Source organism: Alosa sapidissima, chromosome 24, assembly GCF_018492685.1.
Source record: "Alosa sapidissima isolate fAloSap1 chromosome 24, fAloSap1.pri, whole genome shotgun sequence".
NCBI lineage: Eukaryota > Metazoa > Chordata > Actinopteri > Clupeiformes > Clupeidae > Alosa > Alosa sapidissima.
In genome coordinates, this window is record NC_055980.1 from 12,036,051 (window position 1) to 12,052,926 (window position 16,876).

The following is a 16,876-nucleotide window of genomic DNA, read 5'->3' on the forward strand; positions in this document are numbered from 1 at the left end:
AATCTGAACACATCTTTTAAAGACATACTGCTTGTCTAATATTTATTTAGCATGTATTGTTTGTTTTTTTTATTTACATTTTAAACAAATAGGATAATATAGTGTTTGGACAAAGGGGTAATGATATAGGCCTACTGTTGAATTTTCAAATCATTTATATATTCTCACACATTTCAGGTGTGTGAAGTCAGTAGCCTACCCAGTGGAATGGTCACAAATTTGCACTTCTGCTTTTGGGTGTCTTTGGATAGGCTATCAAATGGCTCAGTGGGCCTTTCTGACAAAGCTGGCTAATGGTGGCAAAGAGTTGATTCAGACTATTTCACTCTTTCTTTTGCTTTTTTATATTATGACATTTGCAAATACCTATTGACTTATTATTTGTATGATGCCCATAGTACAATTTTGGGTATGTTGCCTTCATGCGTAAGGATCCATAAGGGGGAATATTACCTAACCTGGCAACCCCACCAGGCCTCAGAACTTGGCCTTCTGTGTGTCGGACAGTGTAATACCCAGCACCGAAGCTGGGTGTCCCGCGTTGGTAAATTGTTTTAACCCCTTAATATCTTTGTTATAGCTAATGATTCTTCCGTGACTTGCGTTAACAGACGTGGACGGTGAGCTGCGTTTTAATCTTGTCTGGAAAGGGTGAAGTTTACTCCCTGCATTGCAGCCACAGTGCTGCTGGAATCAAACACAACAATGGCGACTCCCAGTCCTAGCACCAATTCAACAACCTCCTCCTGCAGTAAGACTAATAACGCAGGATCCATACTACACCACTACCAAACGCAGGCTCAACATTTAACAACAATGACCAACATGCAGGGTAAGATGATTATTTACGGATACTTTTCCTCTCGAAATTTCTTCTTGGAATTTATTTGGGGGAAAGTATGCTCACTGTGTCACGACTGCAACGTAGTGATACAGTGTTGCTACCTATCAATGAGTAGGCCTTGTTATTTTGTTTAGCTTTTTATGTGATCAGTGGCAGTTGTGTTACCATTCGTTTTGCGTTCGTGTGGGGAAAGGATGGGCTAGTTGTGGGCTTTTCATGGTCTCGATTGAGTTTTCAAGGATCGATTTTAGGTCATTTTGCTACATGTAGCCTACCACCACCGCATAGGCCTGTGGCTAACAAACTATTATGCTATTCGTATTCCCTTCCTTATAGTCTGTAGTGCTCACTTCTGCCATTTAATTTTATTTTCATCCAAAAGCGTACTGGTTTATAGCATTACCGATTATCCTGATGACTGGCTAAATTTTTAGCTTTCCAGTGTAGTGTATGATCCCTTTCTATTCATAGCTGTAGTTAGCCTTCGTCTGTTGCATGAGTCTTTGCTTGCAACAAGATTTAAGTGACGAATGCATGAAAGGGTCGTTTACCTAAGAGCCAGCCCCACCTTCATAGATAGGGGTTTATTATCTTTATAAAACATTTGGAGCACATTATAGGAGAGTAATCGTCGTCTCTTGCGTCTGCATTTTTGTCATATCATATAGGCTACTTGTAATAAGTGTTCTTATCACCTGGTAGCTGAAACTCTCTCCATCGCCAAAATAATAAATGTTATTATAACGTTTCAGATTCCAACACTTGCTGGAGATGTCAAAATGAATCAGGTACTTATATATTTGTTTGTTTGTAATGCTTCTAAAATGATTTCCATCATTTTGAGATGAAACACCATGCCCTTCTCAAAGGACTGAGCTGATGTCAAGAGAGGGCAGATCCATGGCATTGCTTGTCATAAAAAATACTTTCATTTTGTTTCATCAGCCTTATGGTGGCATTAGAAGCACTTCTTTTAGTTTTTTTGTTTGTTTTGTTATGCAATCAGTACCATTTTGGTTAAACATTAGTTGCCTATAGAATGAGCAATGGCTGTGTACTGTATGTGTCAAAATATAACTGGGCAGAGTACTTCCATCAGCAAAGCACTCTCCACAGCAGTTCAGTGTCCTCATGACACATGGATTGTTATCATTTCACATATGGTCAGAAGCAAGGACCACCACAGCATAGGTTTGCGCCTCAAAGACCGAAAAATAATTGTGCATCGTGCTTCATTGCATTGTGCATGTTTCAGTGAAAAAAGACCAGTCCTGTGTGTTCTGAACTTCCACTCCTTTGCACCATATAGTTATTCACACTTCACCATATAGTTATTCACACTCCACCATATAGTTATTTACTATATAGAACACTATCCAGGGAAGGAGTGGCTTTTTAGAACGTAGATATGGTTCTCTCTTCCTGGGTCCCTTATTTTATAATGTGGGCGCATGGAATGCAGTGACATGCCTTCAGAGGTTTCTTCTTCACAATAGGGTTTCAGATTAACCTGGCTGGAGCCTCTCAAAGTAAGAGAAGCATTTTTCTGTCTGGTGATTCTTCCTTTATCCTCTTTCCTCCAGTTGTATGGTATTCTGTCAGCTCTCACTCTTTATCTGTCTGTGGGGAATGACAGAAAGCCTCTGATATCTGACAGAGATGCTCAATCCACTACCAAACGGTCTGTCTCTCGATAGACTTTTGTTTACAGAATAATTGATGAGCATATGCATTGGATGTAGAACGCCAATCATCTATGTCAGGGAACTTTCAAGAGTATTATCAGAACTACTCAAGTTAGGGCCACAGCAGCTGAATAAAAGTGCAGTTGGAGGATTGAGCATCTTTGGTCTACTTGCAATTATGCCTTTTTCTTTATTTATGTGCATATTTTATTTATGTACATTTTTGAACACCCTTAACATGTCTCATGTTTGTCATCAACTGGGCTATGTGGATGCACGGGATGAGGGAGTGTCAGGAAACTCTTGCCTTTCACTCGACGTTCATTTCGAAGACCTTACAATTTTGTTTGAGCAATTCCTATATACTGACTCTGCAGAGACATCCATCTCTGTAATATAGAATGCAGTCTCTCACTACAGTATTTGCACCGGCTATTTTAGTACATTGTGTGTGCACAATAAGACAAATCACTGACTGTTATTTTTCTGCAACATTCTGCTTTCTCTTTCTCTCTCTCTCTCTCCCCTTTTTTCCTCTCTTTTGTTGTTTTTTTTTACAGCTAACCGCAGAGCCCTGAAGTTAACCTTTGCCAATCCTCCCATGAAACCAACAACAAGGCTCCCAATCTCTACTGTGACCCCTCCATTCCAAAACCCTCATATGTAATTTCAGTTTTTTTTTCTTTCAATTCACATCACATCTTGAATTCAGATAGTCATGGATAAAAAGTAGAAATGCATGACACACTGTATTCAACATGACTTTTGTATGTCATTGCTGTAGTTCTCATGTGGATCTCTTGATGTCAGTAAATAGTGTGAAATGGAAGAAAGTCATCACACATTTTTGGAGTTGGGTGTGACCACTCTTAACCCATTTGGATCACGTGTTGTATTGATTGTGGAATCCATCTAACATACAACTTTTTTTGTGCGTGTGTGTGTGTGTGCGTGCGTGTATGCGTGTGCAGAGAGAGGCTGAGGACACACAGTATTGAGTCGTCGGGGAAGCTGAAGATCTCCCCAGAGCAGCACTGGGACTTCACTGCCGAGGACCTGAAAGACCTGGGCGAGATCGGCAGAGGCGCCTACGGCTCTGTCAACAAGATGGTCCACATACCCAGCAACCAGATCATGGCCGTGAAGGTGCAGCACACAGCCACTTCCATGACTTACATGATGTTTTGTGTGGATATGTTGATGCTTGTGATTTGTATTTGAATACATGATTTTCTATAGATTTGTGGCAAACATATCAACATACAAAATATCATTGTGAAGTCATATCATTTGCAAAGTGCAAAGTCTGTCAGCAAGCAAAGTTCTGAAATACAGATATTGTGTGGCATTTTTGAGAAGTTAGCTGACTCACCCATGTTTTTGCTTCAGTGTCTTGCCCAATGATGATAAACTAGAAAATAGATTTTGTCTAGTTATTAAATTAGCTTTAGTCAGAGTTAAGACTTTGCACATCAATCAAATTATGGCCCCAGATGTCAGATGTGCTTGCAACAGAGTGAATTAAATGGATGATATTCTGTTTGCTGGTGCTATAATTCATCTCCTGGTCATGTGATTGTCTCCAGCGGATTCGCTCCACTGTCGATGAGAAGGAGCAGAAGCAGTTGCTGATGGACTTGGATGTAGTCATGAGGAGTAGCGACTGCCCCTATATTGTCCAGTTTTATGGCGCTCTTTTCAGAGAGGTGAGGGGTCCTCTTCTCATTCTCTCAATATCTAATGATGTGGAGACAGATAACTATATCACCATGATAAAAACCTGAATAGCACCCCTTGAATATGCCTCCTTTAACTGGAATATTGTGACATGTAAACACATTAGTCAGAAAATGCCCCTTTCGGAATGTTAAATTCTGTCTGCACATGTTCTTGCAAGGAATTTTGATTGATTGGTTTGATGGTCTGACACTTGGCAAATGTAAAGTGTCTAAAGTTGTAAAGTAAAGTTCTAGAGTGAAGATGAGATCAATTTATGTTTTAAAACCTGAAAGTTTTAATGTCATAATGGAATATATCGATGGGTGAAAGCATCGCAATGCTCAAAGAAGCAGGTTTTGCGCACACTGCTGATAGATTGGTTGAAAACTTCTCAAGGCGGCCTATTATAAGGCTAAAATGCAAAACAATAGCAGTTCTAATCTAGCCAGATTCACCTATTTTGCAGTCATGAATGAAATTCAGGGCCAGAGACCGTTGAGACGTCATGACGCAGATACTAGCCTACTTCTGCTCGTTGTTGGTTTATTCAGAATATTAATATGTAAACGGGCAAACATTCCCTTTTCCGCTGGACATGGAAACATCTTATTTTGAATATTGCCATAACCAGAATATGGTGTGCATGGAAACCTAGTCATTGAATGTGATATGTTGTTATGATAGCTGGTGTTGGTACAGTGATGTGTGTGATGTGTTATGATGTCCGGTGTTGTTATGATGTCCGGTGTTGGTTACAGTTATATTTTTATGTAGAATTTGTGAGATTTGCTTTGACCCTCTGTATCATTGCTCTCTTTCAGGGTGACTGTTGGATCTGTATGGAGCTCATGTCTACCTCATTCGACAAATTCTACAAATATGTATATTGTGCATTAGATGATGTCATTCCAGAGGAGATACTGGGCAAAATAACATTAGCCGTAAGTAAATCAACAGGCAATTCACCCGTTTTCCACTTGTTGTGTCTGATGTATCACCACCAAACAAAGATGGTGTTGTGACTCTTCTCCCTTACTTGTTGTTCACAGACTGTGAAAGCACTGAATCACTTAAAAGAAAACTTGAAAATAATCCACAGAGGTAAGTGACTGTCCTCAAAGGATCAAAAGATATATTAATAAATAAAACACTGAGAATGTCACTCTGACATTATGGGTTCCGGCATTCCTCTCATTACATTTTTTTTTGTGTTACCGATTTAGACATCAAACCCTCCAACATTCTCCTGGACCGAAATGGCAACATAAAGCTTTGTGATTTTGGCATCAGTGGCCAGCTGGTGGACTCCATAGCCAAGACCAGAGATGCCGGATGCAGGCCCTATATGGCGGTGAGAATGCAGCGTTGTCACAACACTGCTGTGTTTGAAAGTTCATGTTCCTGTTTCTGTCAAGTTGATGTGACTCGAACTCAAAAAAAAAAACACTGTCCAAGCTTTGACACACTTTTGACCAATTGCAATAATTGTAGGTGAAGGCTAGAGTGTAGGTGTTCATTTGAGGCGACTCAACTTGACCCAAGCCTGACCACTGAGGCATTTGCATTCTCCCACTGATGAAGAGAGTTCCCTTCTTTGACCTATATCTGTTTTAAAAGCAAAGCTTGATGTCAGGCCCAATCGGTCCTTGCCTTGTTTTCATACAACTACTTACATAATCAAACATTCCTGTTGTGGAAAAGCTATATTACTTGAAGTCCTGACAATATAGTAAATATATTTTCAACAGATTGCACAAGAGGGAAATTAACCCACTTAGAGGTCAAAGGGCACAAGCAAGCCAGTCAGCCAGCCGGACGGACCCAGTCTCCTTGAACTCTTATTTTAGTTCCAGCAGACAGCTGTAAATCAATAGTCTGTTTTCTCCAATTCTTGAACCTCTCACAAGAGAAATACTTTGGAGTCACATGGGCTGAGAAACAACAACAACAGAATAAGAGTCACTATAAATGAATGTGTTGTTTTATGTCTGGAAATAATCTTGTGAAAGTGTTTCTTACGCTTGGTATGCTTGGTCCTATGTTACAGCCTGAGAGAATAGACCCCAGTGCTTCCAGGCAAGGATATGATGTCCGATCAGACGTCTGGAGTTTGGGAATCACTCTGGTGGGTGCCAGAGAGGAGATTGATGTATTTGACCTCAGCATGATTATAAAAATATGCAGTCTTCATAGCACATGTTTAGCATTATTTTAAGGTTTTGTATATAAGGTCTTTGTGTATAATCTCAGCTCTGGTTATCATTTTTATTCTTCATATTAGGTATGATGTACCTAATTAAGTAACTGTATCTACAATGCATAACTGTATGATTGTATGTTTTATGTATAGTGTACAACTAACTGTATTTATTTTGGTTGTTTATACTTTTCTGTGTGTTTTTCTTTGAATAGTACGAGCTGGCTACAGGTCGTTTCCCCTACCCTAAGTGGAACAGTGTGTTTGACCAGTTGACCCAGGTGGTCAAGGGGGATCCCCCTCAGCTATGCAACTCTGAGGACAGGCAGTTCTCCCCGAAATTCATCAATTTTGTCAATCTATGGTGAGCACCCCCATCTGTCTCCCCAGTTTCTAAACATGTCTGGCATGTCCTGCCTGTCTGGTTTGCTGCCCTCTTGTGGACGAAACCTTTCTGTTCAAATTCATCTCTGGTATTTTCTTAGCAGTAGAGGAACTAGCATGTTTTGGGAATGTTTTAATTGACCACCTTTCCTTTCCTGTCCTGCTCAAATAACAAAGTGCCTCTGTGAATATCACACTCTAGTGAATCAGTAACATTGAACAGACTAACAGACCATTTTTACTATGGCTAGGCATGGCATCTTCCTACCTATCAGTCACCTATCTCAGCCTCAGTGTCCTTGTCAGGTGGGAGGGGCTTCAGAGAGGATTTTGTTTTACTATGAGCCAGTTTCCTGTAAAAGGATTAACCTAGCCCTGGACTGAAAGCTTTTTTTTACAATGGAAATCTCTATTAAAGTTCTCTTTTAGTCCAGACAAGGCTTCGTCCACGTACGGGAAACTGGCCATTTGATCTTTAATGCCCCTTACTTCCTCCACCTCTGCTGACTATGTCTTCTTAAGCAGCCCATGTTCACTGTGATAAATATATGATCACTCATGTGTTCTACACCTCTGTTGTCTCCAGCCTTACTAAGGATGAATCAAAAAGGCCAAAGTATAGAGAGCTTCTGGTAAGTGTCCTCCATGTCTGTCCGTTCTTTTGTAGTGAACCACACTGCCATGATAATTCTTCACCCTCTACTGCTTAGAGTAGACCAATTTATGATATACAGTATTTACAAATGTCTGGTTTTGTATCTAAATGTGTGAATCCATATAGGTACACATGCATGGCATCTCTATTCATATTTTACATTGAAGTCTGTTGTGACATCAACCCTTAAAGGTCTGAGAGTTGTGGTGATTACTTTTTTCCTGAGCATTTTTTTGGATTTCCTAACAATACTTGACTAGCTCAGAAAAAAATAATGCAAATAAATTAATGCAAAATGTATTGTGTGTGATAACACCAAGACCTTCAGGGGGTTCCACACAATATGGTGTATATAGAATGTGTGTGACTTACAGGCATACAGATATTCACTTGTTGCCCATCATGTGTTGCTACAGTAGATGAGATTTGTTATACTTTGTTGGGCAACATTTTGCATCGTCAACAGTTATTTCGCCTGCAATCGCTACAAGTTCCTGAATTTCATAATCAATCCACAGTCTCTCATTGCTGCTTGTCTCTTCCTGTCTAAATAAGGCTTTACAAATGATGCTGTAGTGTAATGCATTTGACTTTGTGTCTCGGTACCCCAAAGTATTGAAGGAATGCAAAACTATTGTGAGGGAATGCAACAGCACATCAGAAAAAAAAATCATGACCTTCAGGGGGCATCACAGTATTGAGTTATTCAAAACGATACAAAAACGCATACAAATTATGGCAAAAGCTGGCATTCCGTTCCTTTATACAGATGATGCTGTAATTTTTGACGTTGTATGTGTCCAACAGAGGCACCCTTTCATTCAGATGTACGAGGAGCGAGAGGTGGACGTGGCCAGCTATGTGTGCAGGATCCTCGACCAGATGCCCACCTCGCCCAGCTCGCCCATGTATGGGGACTGATCCCACTGCTTCAACACTCTGACCAAGGAACGAGGGGTCACCTTTGGTAACCTTTTGGGTGCACAGCATCGCATAGTGACATGGTTTCTTATTTAAACAGCAATGAAACAAACATACAAACAAAACAAAACAAATGACGTAGAACAATTCCCAAAACGTTTTGTGCAATAAACATTGCTCTCATATCCGTGTCCATCAAATATTGATCATGACATGTCATATTCTCTTCAACAGTTGCCACACATTGTAGTGTCGAGTCATAGGTTCCATCTTGCCATAACATTATATTCATGAGTAGAAAACCAAACTTGAACTCTCACTGTCTGATCCCACCATCATTCACCTTTGCTTGAATGGGAATAAAAAAAAGTTAAATCTATACTTGAACACACCGAAACAAATACAGATTTACCAAATAAGAAAACAAAGTTGCATTCAAATGGAAAACCATAAGCCATCCACATGTGTTTCAGTCACCGTATATGTTTATAGTAATATGCCAATGTACAGTCAGTGGGATACAGACCAACCCACACTTGCATTTTAGCACATCACCACATTGAACACTTGCGCTTTTCTGTAATTGAATGCGTATGCGAAAGTATTGTTACGTAACAACAAAAAGTGTACTGTGGCTTCATTATGTTTTCTGATTATGCAATATTTTCAAAAGAAAAAGATAGTTTGCCTTTCAGATGCAGAATTCACTCATGGTGTACAAAAACGCTAAAATGTTTACACCGCATAAAAGGACTATTCCTTCGAAGAACAGTTTACTTGATGTGGTGTGTGTATGCTTAGAGTGGTAAGACAATTCATAAATTGTAAATGTGTATTTATATCTTCATCTGCGCAAATAGTAAGACCGTTGTAAAACTTCACATTACATCCTCCACTTTGCCCTAGTCCTTGTACAGATGGCCAATGGAGTCTGCCTCTTTACCTGAAATCACACATTGATGCAAACAGCATGCTATCAACTGAATTAGCATGACGGCTTAGCTTGTGTCGATGGAATGTTCTTTTCTCTCACTTTTTTTTTGTTCTCCTTATTTTTCTAACTACCGTATTCGCGTTACTTTCAAAATGGATGCATAATGTCTCAGTAAAGGTGTCCAGTGAAATGGTTCGATTTGGATCAATCCCATTCTTAAGGAGCCAGGCAGTATTCGGCAGTCAAGGAGGGCCAAGTTTGGAAATCACTGGAGCAGTGCGAGTCATCTCGACTGATTCACATCAAAGATGACTTGCGGTTTTATAAAACATTGAACTTTGCTTTTTAACAGGGCAGTTGTTTTTTGTCTGCTTTCCATTTGTGCCGCCTGCGGCCCTTTGACATGAAAACTCCTGTATCGGTTTATGAATTCTGTTCTTCTACACTTTTACTTGCGTGTGTCAAAAACGAAACAAACAAACAAACAAAAAATAAATAAATAAATAAACTTTCACCTGTAATGTTGACACAATCTCTTTTAAAGGAGGTAGACACAAATGATGTAAAAATGGCAATTTATTAGAATGTTAATAGTGAAGGGCAAAGTAATATTAAGGGCAAGTATTATTCTAATGTCTCTTTATTGAGGGGTGGGGGAGAAAGTGTACAGTATGTCCACACTGTGAAAATATTTTAAATGTATGTTCTGAACCATAGCAAATTGTTTAAAACACAAGAATAAAAAAAAGATGACTTGCAGGGATGTTGCCTTCTATGTCTTGTAGCAGGAGTGCTGGGGCAGTCCGGTAGCTCCTCCTATTTACTTCACATATATTTATGAAAGTATCCATGAAATTTTAGTGTTCACATAGTAATGATATGAGCTAAGTATCTGCCTGCGGGTCAGTTGTTATTAAATTAGGATTTGACTTGTGACCTTATTATCATTGTTTTGTAAGGTCTGGAAATACAAAAATGGCTAAATAAAGTAAATTGATCAGCAACATTTTATGCACTGACCTCCTTATTTGGTCTTGTTATTGCAATAATTCCTTTTTAGATATGGTGATTTTTCTTTTTTAAATTACTGCATTTATTATTAACCCTTCCTCCTATTATATTGGAGGTCACACTAACCCTTGTTATCATCTAAAAGTGTTTGTGGTCTGAATCCAAATAATTTACAGTGCTAAATATTATCTTAATCTATGAGTTTATCCACCCACAAGTATTGAGGATGGACAGTGAGTAGGTCAAATTGACCCAGTGTCAGACATATTAAAGCTAAAAGTGTCCATTTGATTTGGAGAACTATTTATTAAATGACTCTCCTGATTCTACTTTTCGGCTCTAGTCTTCAAGTACTGCTCTATATCCTCACTTACTGCTGTTCTACAAGGGTTGAAGTACTAAGATGATCACTGATTAACCTTTTGCCTATAGCTCATAGTGTCATACAATGTTGAGTGATGGGTCTTCCTCTCTCTATGATACAAACTAGCAGCAATGTCATAGATGCCCCCCACACATGCATACTTGTATACTCGTATGTACACACACACACACACCCATACACCAGGCAGTTGCTTGCAAAAATGTTGTCTGACTCCGCTAGAAAGTTGTAGAGGCATAAATCTGTGTGGACATCGATACCTATTGAGCCATTTATATTGGAGAATTAAATTTACTTGCTACCATTTATCAATTCACTGTGTGTGATTTTAGGTCAGTTTGACTCTGAAATGAAAAAGGTGATGTCTGAAGAATGCAGGCACATATTAATTTCTGTCTTTATGCTTTACTCCTCTACTGTACTAGTGGCAGGGAACATGTAAGGGATGAACTTCTCAACTCGTAACATCACTGTTATTTATAACTGCATTGGATCTAGTTAAGACATATCTAAACTTCCTGTCTGACTCCTTTGGGGGTCTTACCTTGCACATTTTATAGGGTTCAGACTGACCTTGACATTTGAAAATGATGTCATGTTGAAGCAACTAGAGGGATTTTTTGTTCAGTCCATGGTGGAATTTTCAGTGCAAAAACATATTTTACGTTTCCAAGAGGTGTCATGTAAAAGATGAACACAAACACACTGGACAAAAACAAGGATAAACATGTGGACTTCATCGTGTTTACATTTATTTATTTTTTTCCTCTTTAATATTACAGTGGTGTAGACAAATACTGAGACGGTTTACATTGTAAAGCTGTTCCGTGGCCAAGCAAAAAGGAAGCTCTTTGTCATTTTTTATTTTCATGGGGGGGACAAACAAACACAAACCTCCATGCTTCACCAAGATGAACAAATGTGCAACAACAATGGTTTTCTTAATCTTAATCAACTCCCAACACTTCTAGGAAGGTAATAATAAACAAAGTATGCAAAGTGTGTGATTAAAGTCATATTCCAGCAGTACACAAACACAGGAAAAGAAAATAGCAAAGTGAGCTGCATTTGGCCAAGTTAAACCTCCATATTCACAGACATTTTCTGACAAGGAATATTTAGGGATAGAAGGTGTAAACAAGTCCAATCTGTTATTTTCCTCTTTTCTTTCCATAATAGTGTTTCCTTGAAAAAATAGAGCAAATATTCTAACACTCTTGTTGCTGGTCATGATTGCAGTGGGGACCCTACTGTGAGGGGTATCTTTTTTGTAAAATATATTTGACAATGAAAACTTAATATGGGAAATATTACATATCCGAGTAAGCTGACCCCTCACTTTTTGGTCACTGAACAACTGTAGACTAGGTATTAATAAAACATTTGTTTATATTTAAGGTGACTTCATCTCCATGTAAAAAGATGTAAAAAGATTGAAATAAAATGCAAAATGTTGCATACATCCCCTAAATGACCACTGTATCTACATTGCAGTTGATTCACAGTTTGATTTATGCACTTAATCATTTTGTCTAAACTTAATCATACAACCTCCTATTGTTTGATGTAACGGACATTTGTGGCAAACTGCCTGGCTAAATTAATGGATGAATATTAGGGACCGTAACGTTAAGATACTGTACGGTAGTGTTCAAGCTGCCATATATTTCTCTCAGATACTTTAACTATAGCTGGCTTCACATTGTAATATCACAGAACAGCTTGAGGAGAAAAAACATTTCAGGACTCTCCTGTGCACGGTAATGAACAAATAAAATTTCAGTATGCTCTAATTGTGTTACCACCAATAAGGAAATAGCCAATGAGACAGAGGCCAAGATAATCTGTATCAGCCAATTATTTCCTCTAGTGGGTCGAATCCAAAGATAAAAAGAGACTTAAACATCCCCACTCCGTACCTCTATTTCTGGGCATACATCTCACTGTTTAAAAAAAAATCTAACTGAAGCTAAAAGGTCCCATACGTGTCACATATTAGATAGGCAACACATTGCGATAAGGTACCAAAAGTACAGTTCACAGTTAAATTGTATATAAGGAAAATGGTTGTGTCAAATATACATTACATTTTGTTATTCACAAGTGCTGGTAAGAATGGGGAAGTTCCCATTTTAAGTGGTTCTTTTTATGTAGTAAATTCTGTATACATAAAAACTTTGGGGAGATATAGTATAAACAGAAGACACGTTTTAGAAAAAAAAAGAAAAGTAAATCATAAGTTACTTTGTTTACATTCCATGATATTAAAACAATGCAAGGTTAAAATGGTAGTACTTGGATACCTGTGTTTTTTTTATATCATGAATCCCATTGAGACGTAAAGGAATGTCATATAAATTACCAAATGTATAAATATTTTAAGGAAAAACAAAAACTGAAATAAATATATTTGAGTGAGACCCTTGGATATTAAAATTGGGGATGGCTATATGAATGACCATTCACATAAGAAAAGATGAACTACATCTCGACATGCCAAGCTGACATGTTGTTAATTGTGACTATTTCACATAAATCTCACTATACTAATAGTGACCTTGTACACTAGTGTACACATTTATATAACATGGCATTGTGACTTTGTACCATGCAATTATGACTTCAATGCCTCAGAAATGGAGACATTACATCAAACAGCTGAGACTTTCAACCATCAAACAGCAACTTTGCATACAGGTTTATACAGATGAAAATGTGGCTACATTTCAGAATTGAGCTATTGTTAAACTGATAGACAGTTAGGTCCACATACTTTCACAATAAAAAGATACTAAAATATAACATTTGGTAATAGTACAATCCCAAGATGTAGTCACTGGTGTAAGACATGTTGGCTTACTATATACTGCTCAAAAAAATTAAGGGAACACTTCAATCATACACTGGATCGGTACTCTGACACAGTTTGGTTCTGAGCACAAGTAAAACTTTTGAGGGAAGTTTTTTTATTTTGCAAGAACTGACAGACATTCTGTGTAGTTTGAGAATGGAGAAAAGGGTGGAAGGTTTCAAAAATGTGTTTTAACAATTGTGGAAAACTGTAAGTGTTCCCTTAATTTTTTGAGCAGTATATATATAGAGTAAAGTACAAAACATTTAGATTTGGTAAATTACATTTAGATGTGATGAGATGTGAAGATGTGTAATTCTGAGAAAATCAAAGTTGCTGGATAGACTTGCGAGATGTGTGAGATAGATACTTGCAGATATAGGTTGCTGCTGTGAGATACACAATCACTCAGAAATGTTGCAGTCAATCATTAGAAAAATAAAACAAAATGTTCCAACAAAAATAGTGTGTAAAATTCAGGAATCAAAATGAATTATGTGTTCACCTCTAGCCACATCTAGCTGTGTCGTCTGCAGAACTGTCTGAAGGCCAAGAAATAGGGACACATAGAAAAATGAAATAATGTGAGTTGGCCATTGTTCTACCTTAAGCTTATGTAGATACACTTAGTGTCAACAGTGGCAATGGCCTAGTCTGTAGCAAAAGAGGTACCTAACTGCAGTGCACACTGGGCCAAGACATGTTAATAATTCAAATACAAAATTAAGCTAAAAAGATTTCCACTAACAACTCATAGCTATTTTTTTAACCAGACTTGAATACAACAACACAATTTTGTAGGCCCATAGTTTGACTGGTGGGCTTTAAGCTGCCCAATTAAGAATTCTAAGAATTCCACTGTGATTTTGTAGTGATGGTGTGCTGACATTAGCCCTAGGAAGTTGTCCAGCAGTTGTGAGTAAAGGCACACTGAAGGTAACATTGCTGTAATCATTATTTATGTACCAAAATATGACTCAAAGTATATCTGGTGATAGAAAGGTGATATGTACTGAAAGCCCCTCACCACTAAAGTTGCCAATCTACACTTCAGCAAACAGGATATAAAATGCTCACACAGAATAGCACTGTTTACGCTGTAGTAACAATATATGCAAAAATAATTAATGTGTGATAAGTTCTATACTACTCAAGGTGCAATGTGAACATTCCCATATGTACAATAGAATATTGGAGTAAATGATAAAAACTTTTAAGTCCTCTACTGTGTACCTTCCAACACCACACACATGGATAGGTATATATTTGTCCTCTGAATAATACAGTGTAAATATTTACAAATTCTTCATTGTTGAAACATTTATGATTTCGCTTTTTCCTCTTATGTCCAATTCTGTTTGTAGATTCTTCTTGTTTCCAGTAATACAAACATATCATTACCCCAGAAGTCAAAATAAGGGTTTTCAAGTTTTAATGGACCATGACAAAATTCATAGCAACTGCAAAACTACTCTCAAATGTATGTTTTGATAAGGCAACATTGGTGAATTTGTCCTTTACATTCAATGGACTGACTTGATAAGAATCCATCCAAAATGGAAAGAAAAGTTGAATGGGTTGTGCGCATGTGTTGTCCAAAGAAGACCAAAATCACTCGTAGAAGTAAGAATATATCTAAAATGGTGTCAAAGAGTGACAAATGGCACAGACGCACAAGGCACGTAACTGTAAAGTTGTTTTTGTCGGCTGGTTGTCGGAGTCGGGCAGGTTCTGTCTCTCTCCTCTCTCTCTCTCTCTTTTTCTCTCTTTCTCTCTCAGTTCCTTGGTAAACATTACCAGTGCTCCAGGTGCAAGTCCATTGCTGAGTTCAAGTTGATGTCGGTCACGTCCAGGAACTCTGTGTTGAAGATGCTCGGCCCAGTCGGAGGCATGGTGTTAAAAGCCGTCGCCGAGCTAGGTGGAGTCAGATCCAGCCATTCCATGGTCTCCCACGGCGATTCAGCGAACGTCATCCCAAGTCCCTGGCCATCTGTGGGGACGGGCGATACCTTCGTGGCCATCGGCGACAACGGGGTGTCCATCATGTCGCGGTTGCCGAGCATCTTGTCGTCTTGGTGAGAGCCGGCAAAGCCTCCGCCGCCGTCGCCCGCCTCCTCCCCCTGGCCCTCCTCGCTGCCGATCTTAAGCAGGACGATGTCGCCCTGCCGGCCCATGGAACTGCTCAACAGCGCCTCCAGGTGGCAGTCCCCGTGGCTCACGCCGTGCTCAAAGGGCATCTGGGAAGGCGACATGTGGCCGCCATAGTGTCTGTGGAACTTGTGCACGGCGATGCCACTGGCACTGCCCGCTGACACTGTAAGGTGAGGCACAACTTTGGTTACACAGGACCTCTCGTCCTTGGCGTTAGCCGGCATTTCTTGGAAGAGAAAGGGAAGGCGAGGAGAGGGGAAGGGAAGGGGATGGAGAGGGAAGGAGGGAGGGGAACATAGCACACAGCACAGGGGATTTAATGACTGTGTCCAGACCAAGGCTGGAGTTCATTACAGGGTGATATACAGCCCTCGTGACTGAGGGTGGTTATCAGTGGGAGGTCAGGCTCCGACGACGGGTTTCAGTTTCAAGGCAGTGATTAATTTCCATTAAGACATAGAACAACACCTATATTACAATTACGTACGTCTGAAATTACATGTTGCAAAAGCATTTTTGTTAATCTAATTCTCCTTATTTAACAGATATACGAGTTGCAAATGTGAATATAAATGTACGCCTCTCACCTCCACTTTCAATGAGTACGTCCAGAATCTCGTCCATCTGTTGACTTCGAGTCAGTTGCTGAAACACAAGAAGGTGGTTCCACTTCAATCATTCAAGCCATCTGTGGCTGAGATGTTTGGCATAGGCAGATTGGTATTTCTAGTGCCAGCACGCAGCATATTTCAACTCAGCAAATAACTGTACGACTTCAAGGTACCACAACAACATTGATGACCTGCGATATGAGTTCAAGTAAATATGATCATGTCGAGGAGCAGATCATACTTTCTGTTCAAATTGAATGTGGACTGTTTAGTCTACTTCAATTAAAAGTGTGCTGTTTAGTCTACTATGCTATCACAACATCTGAAAGAGTCAGTCTAGCAGATGCTGCTGTTATGACAGCAGTGTACACAGCAGGAACCCACACAGCCATCCACACTGTTTCAGTCTCATATGGCATGATCCTCATACAGCCGGTCAGCACCTTGTGTTAAGGTGCAAGGGAAACAAAGGGACTGGTGGAGCTAAGTTAAAACACTATGTGAACCTGAGTGGAAGCACTCCATGTTGCT

General features: G+C 39.2%; 2 protein-coding genes across 16 annotated transcripts in view; one reads left to right on the plus strand and one right to left on the minus strand.

Annotated features, from left to right (window-relative positions):
* The first annotated feature begins 474 nt into the window (after nucleotides 1–474).
* map2k4b (mitogen-activated protein kinase kinase 4b) lies at nucleotides 475–9,839 on the plus strand. 2 transcript variants are annotated; one of them, XM_042083370.1, is made up of 13 exons: nucleotides 475–832; nucleotides 1,597–1,632; nucleotides 2,341–2,373; nucleotides 3,090–3,192; nucleotides 3,501–3,675; nucleotides 4,116–4,235; nucleotides 5,070–5,189; nucleotides 5,298–5,349; nucleotides 5,472–5,599; nucleotides 6,296–6,373; nucleotides 6,661–6,809; nucleotides 7,416–7,461; nucleotides 8,292–9,839. In XM_042083370.1, exons 1-13 carry the CDS (start codon nucleotides 706–708, stop codon nucleotides 8,403–8,405), a joined length of 1,281 nt encoding a protein of 426 aa, XP_041939304.1. In that variant the 5' UTR covers nucleotides 475–705; the 3' UTR covers nucleotides 8,406–9,839. The 2 variants fall into 2 exon arrangements, with proteins under 2 accessions (XP_041939304.1, XP_041939305.1); XM_042083371.1 differs by lacking the exon at nucleotides 2,341–2,373 and having other exon boundaries at nucleotides 477–832.
* Nucleotides 9,840–13,763: 3,924 nt separating this feature from the next.
* The window catches only part of myocd (myocardin), a 92,669-nt gene continuing 89,556 nt past the window's right edge, over nucleotides 13,764–16,876 (minus strand). For 12 of the 14 annotated variants that reach the window (XM_042083585.1, XM_042083589.1, XM_042083587.1 and 9 more), the window contains 2 exons: nucleotides 16,322–16,379; nucleotides 13,764–15,960 (listed from right to left, as the gene is read on the minus strand). In XM_042083585.1, coding sequence (XP_041939519.1) covers nucleotides 15,377–15,960; nucleotides 16,322–16,379 — 642 coding nt within the window. In that variant the 3' untranslated portion in view covers nucleotides 13,764–15,376. The remainder of the gene's footprint in view (nucleotides 15,961–16,321; nucleotides 16,380–16,876) is intronic. The other 2 variants (XM_042083588.1, XM_042083584.1) reach the window with 1 other exon arrangement.

Bases quoted from the DNA above. Each gene is read 5' to 3' on its own strand.
- map2k4b (XM_042083370.1), top strand. From the start codon at position 706: ATGGCGACTCCCAGTCCTAGCACCAATTCAACAACCTCCTCCTGCAGT. The intron at 2,374-3,089 runs GTAAGAGAAGCA...TTTTTTTTACAG, and splicing joins CCTGGCTGGAGCCTCTCAAA to CTAACCGCAGAGCCCTGAAG. The intron at 3,193-3,500 runs GTAATTTCAGTT...ATGCGTGTGCAG, and splicing joins CCATTCCAAAACCCTCATAT to AGAGAGGCTGAGGACACACA.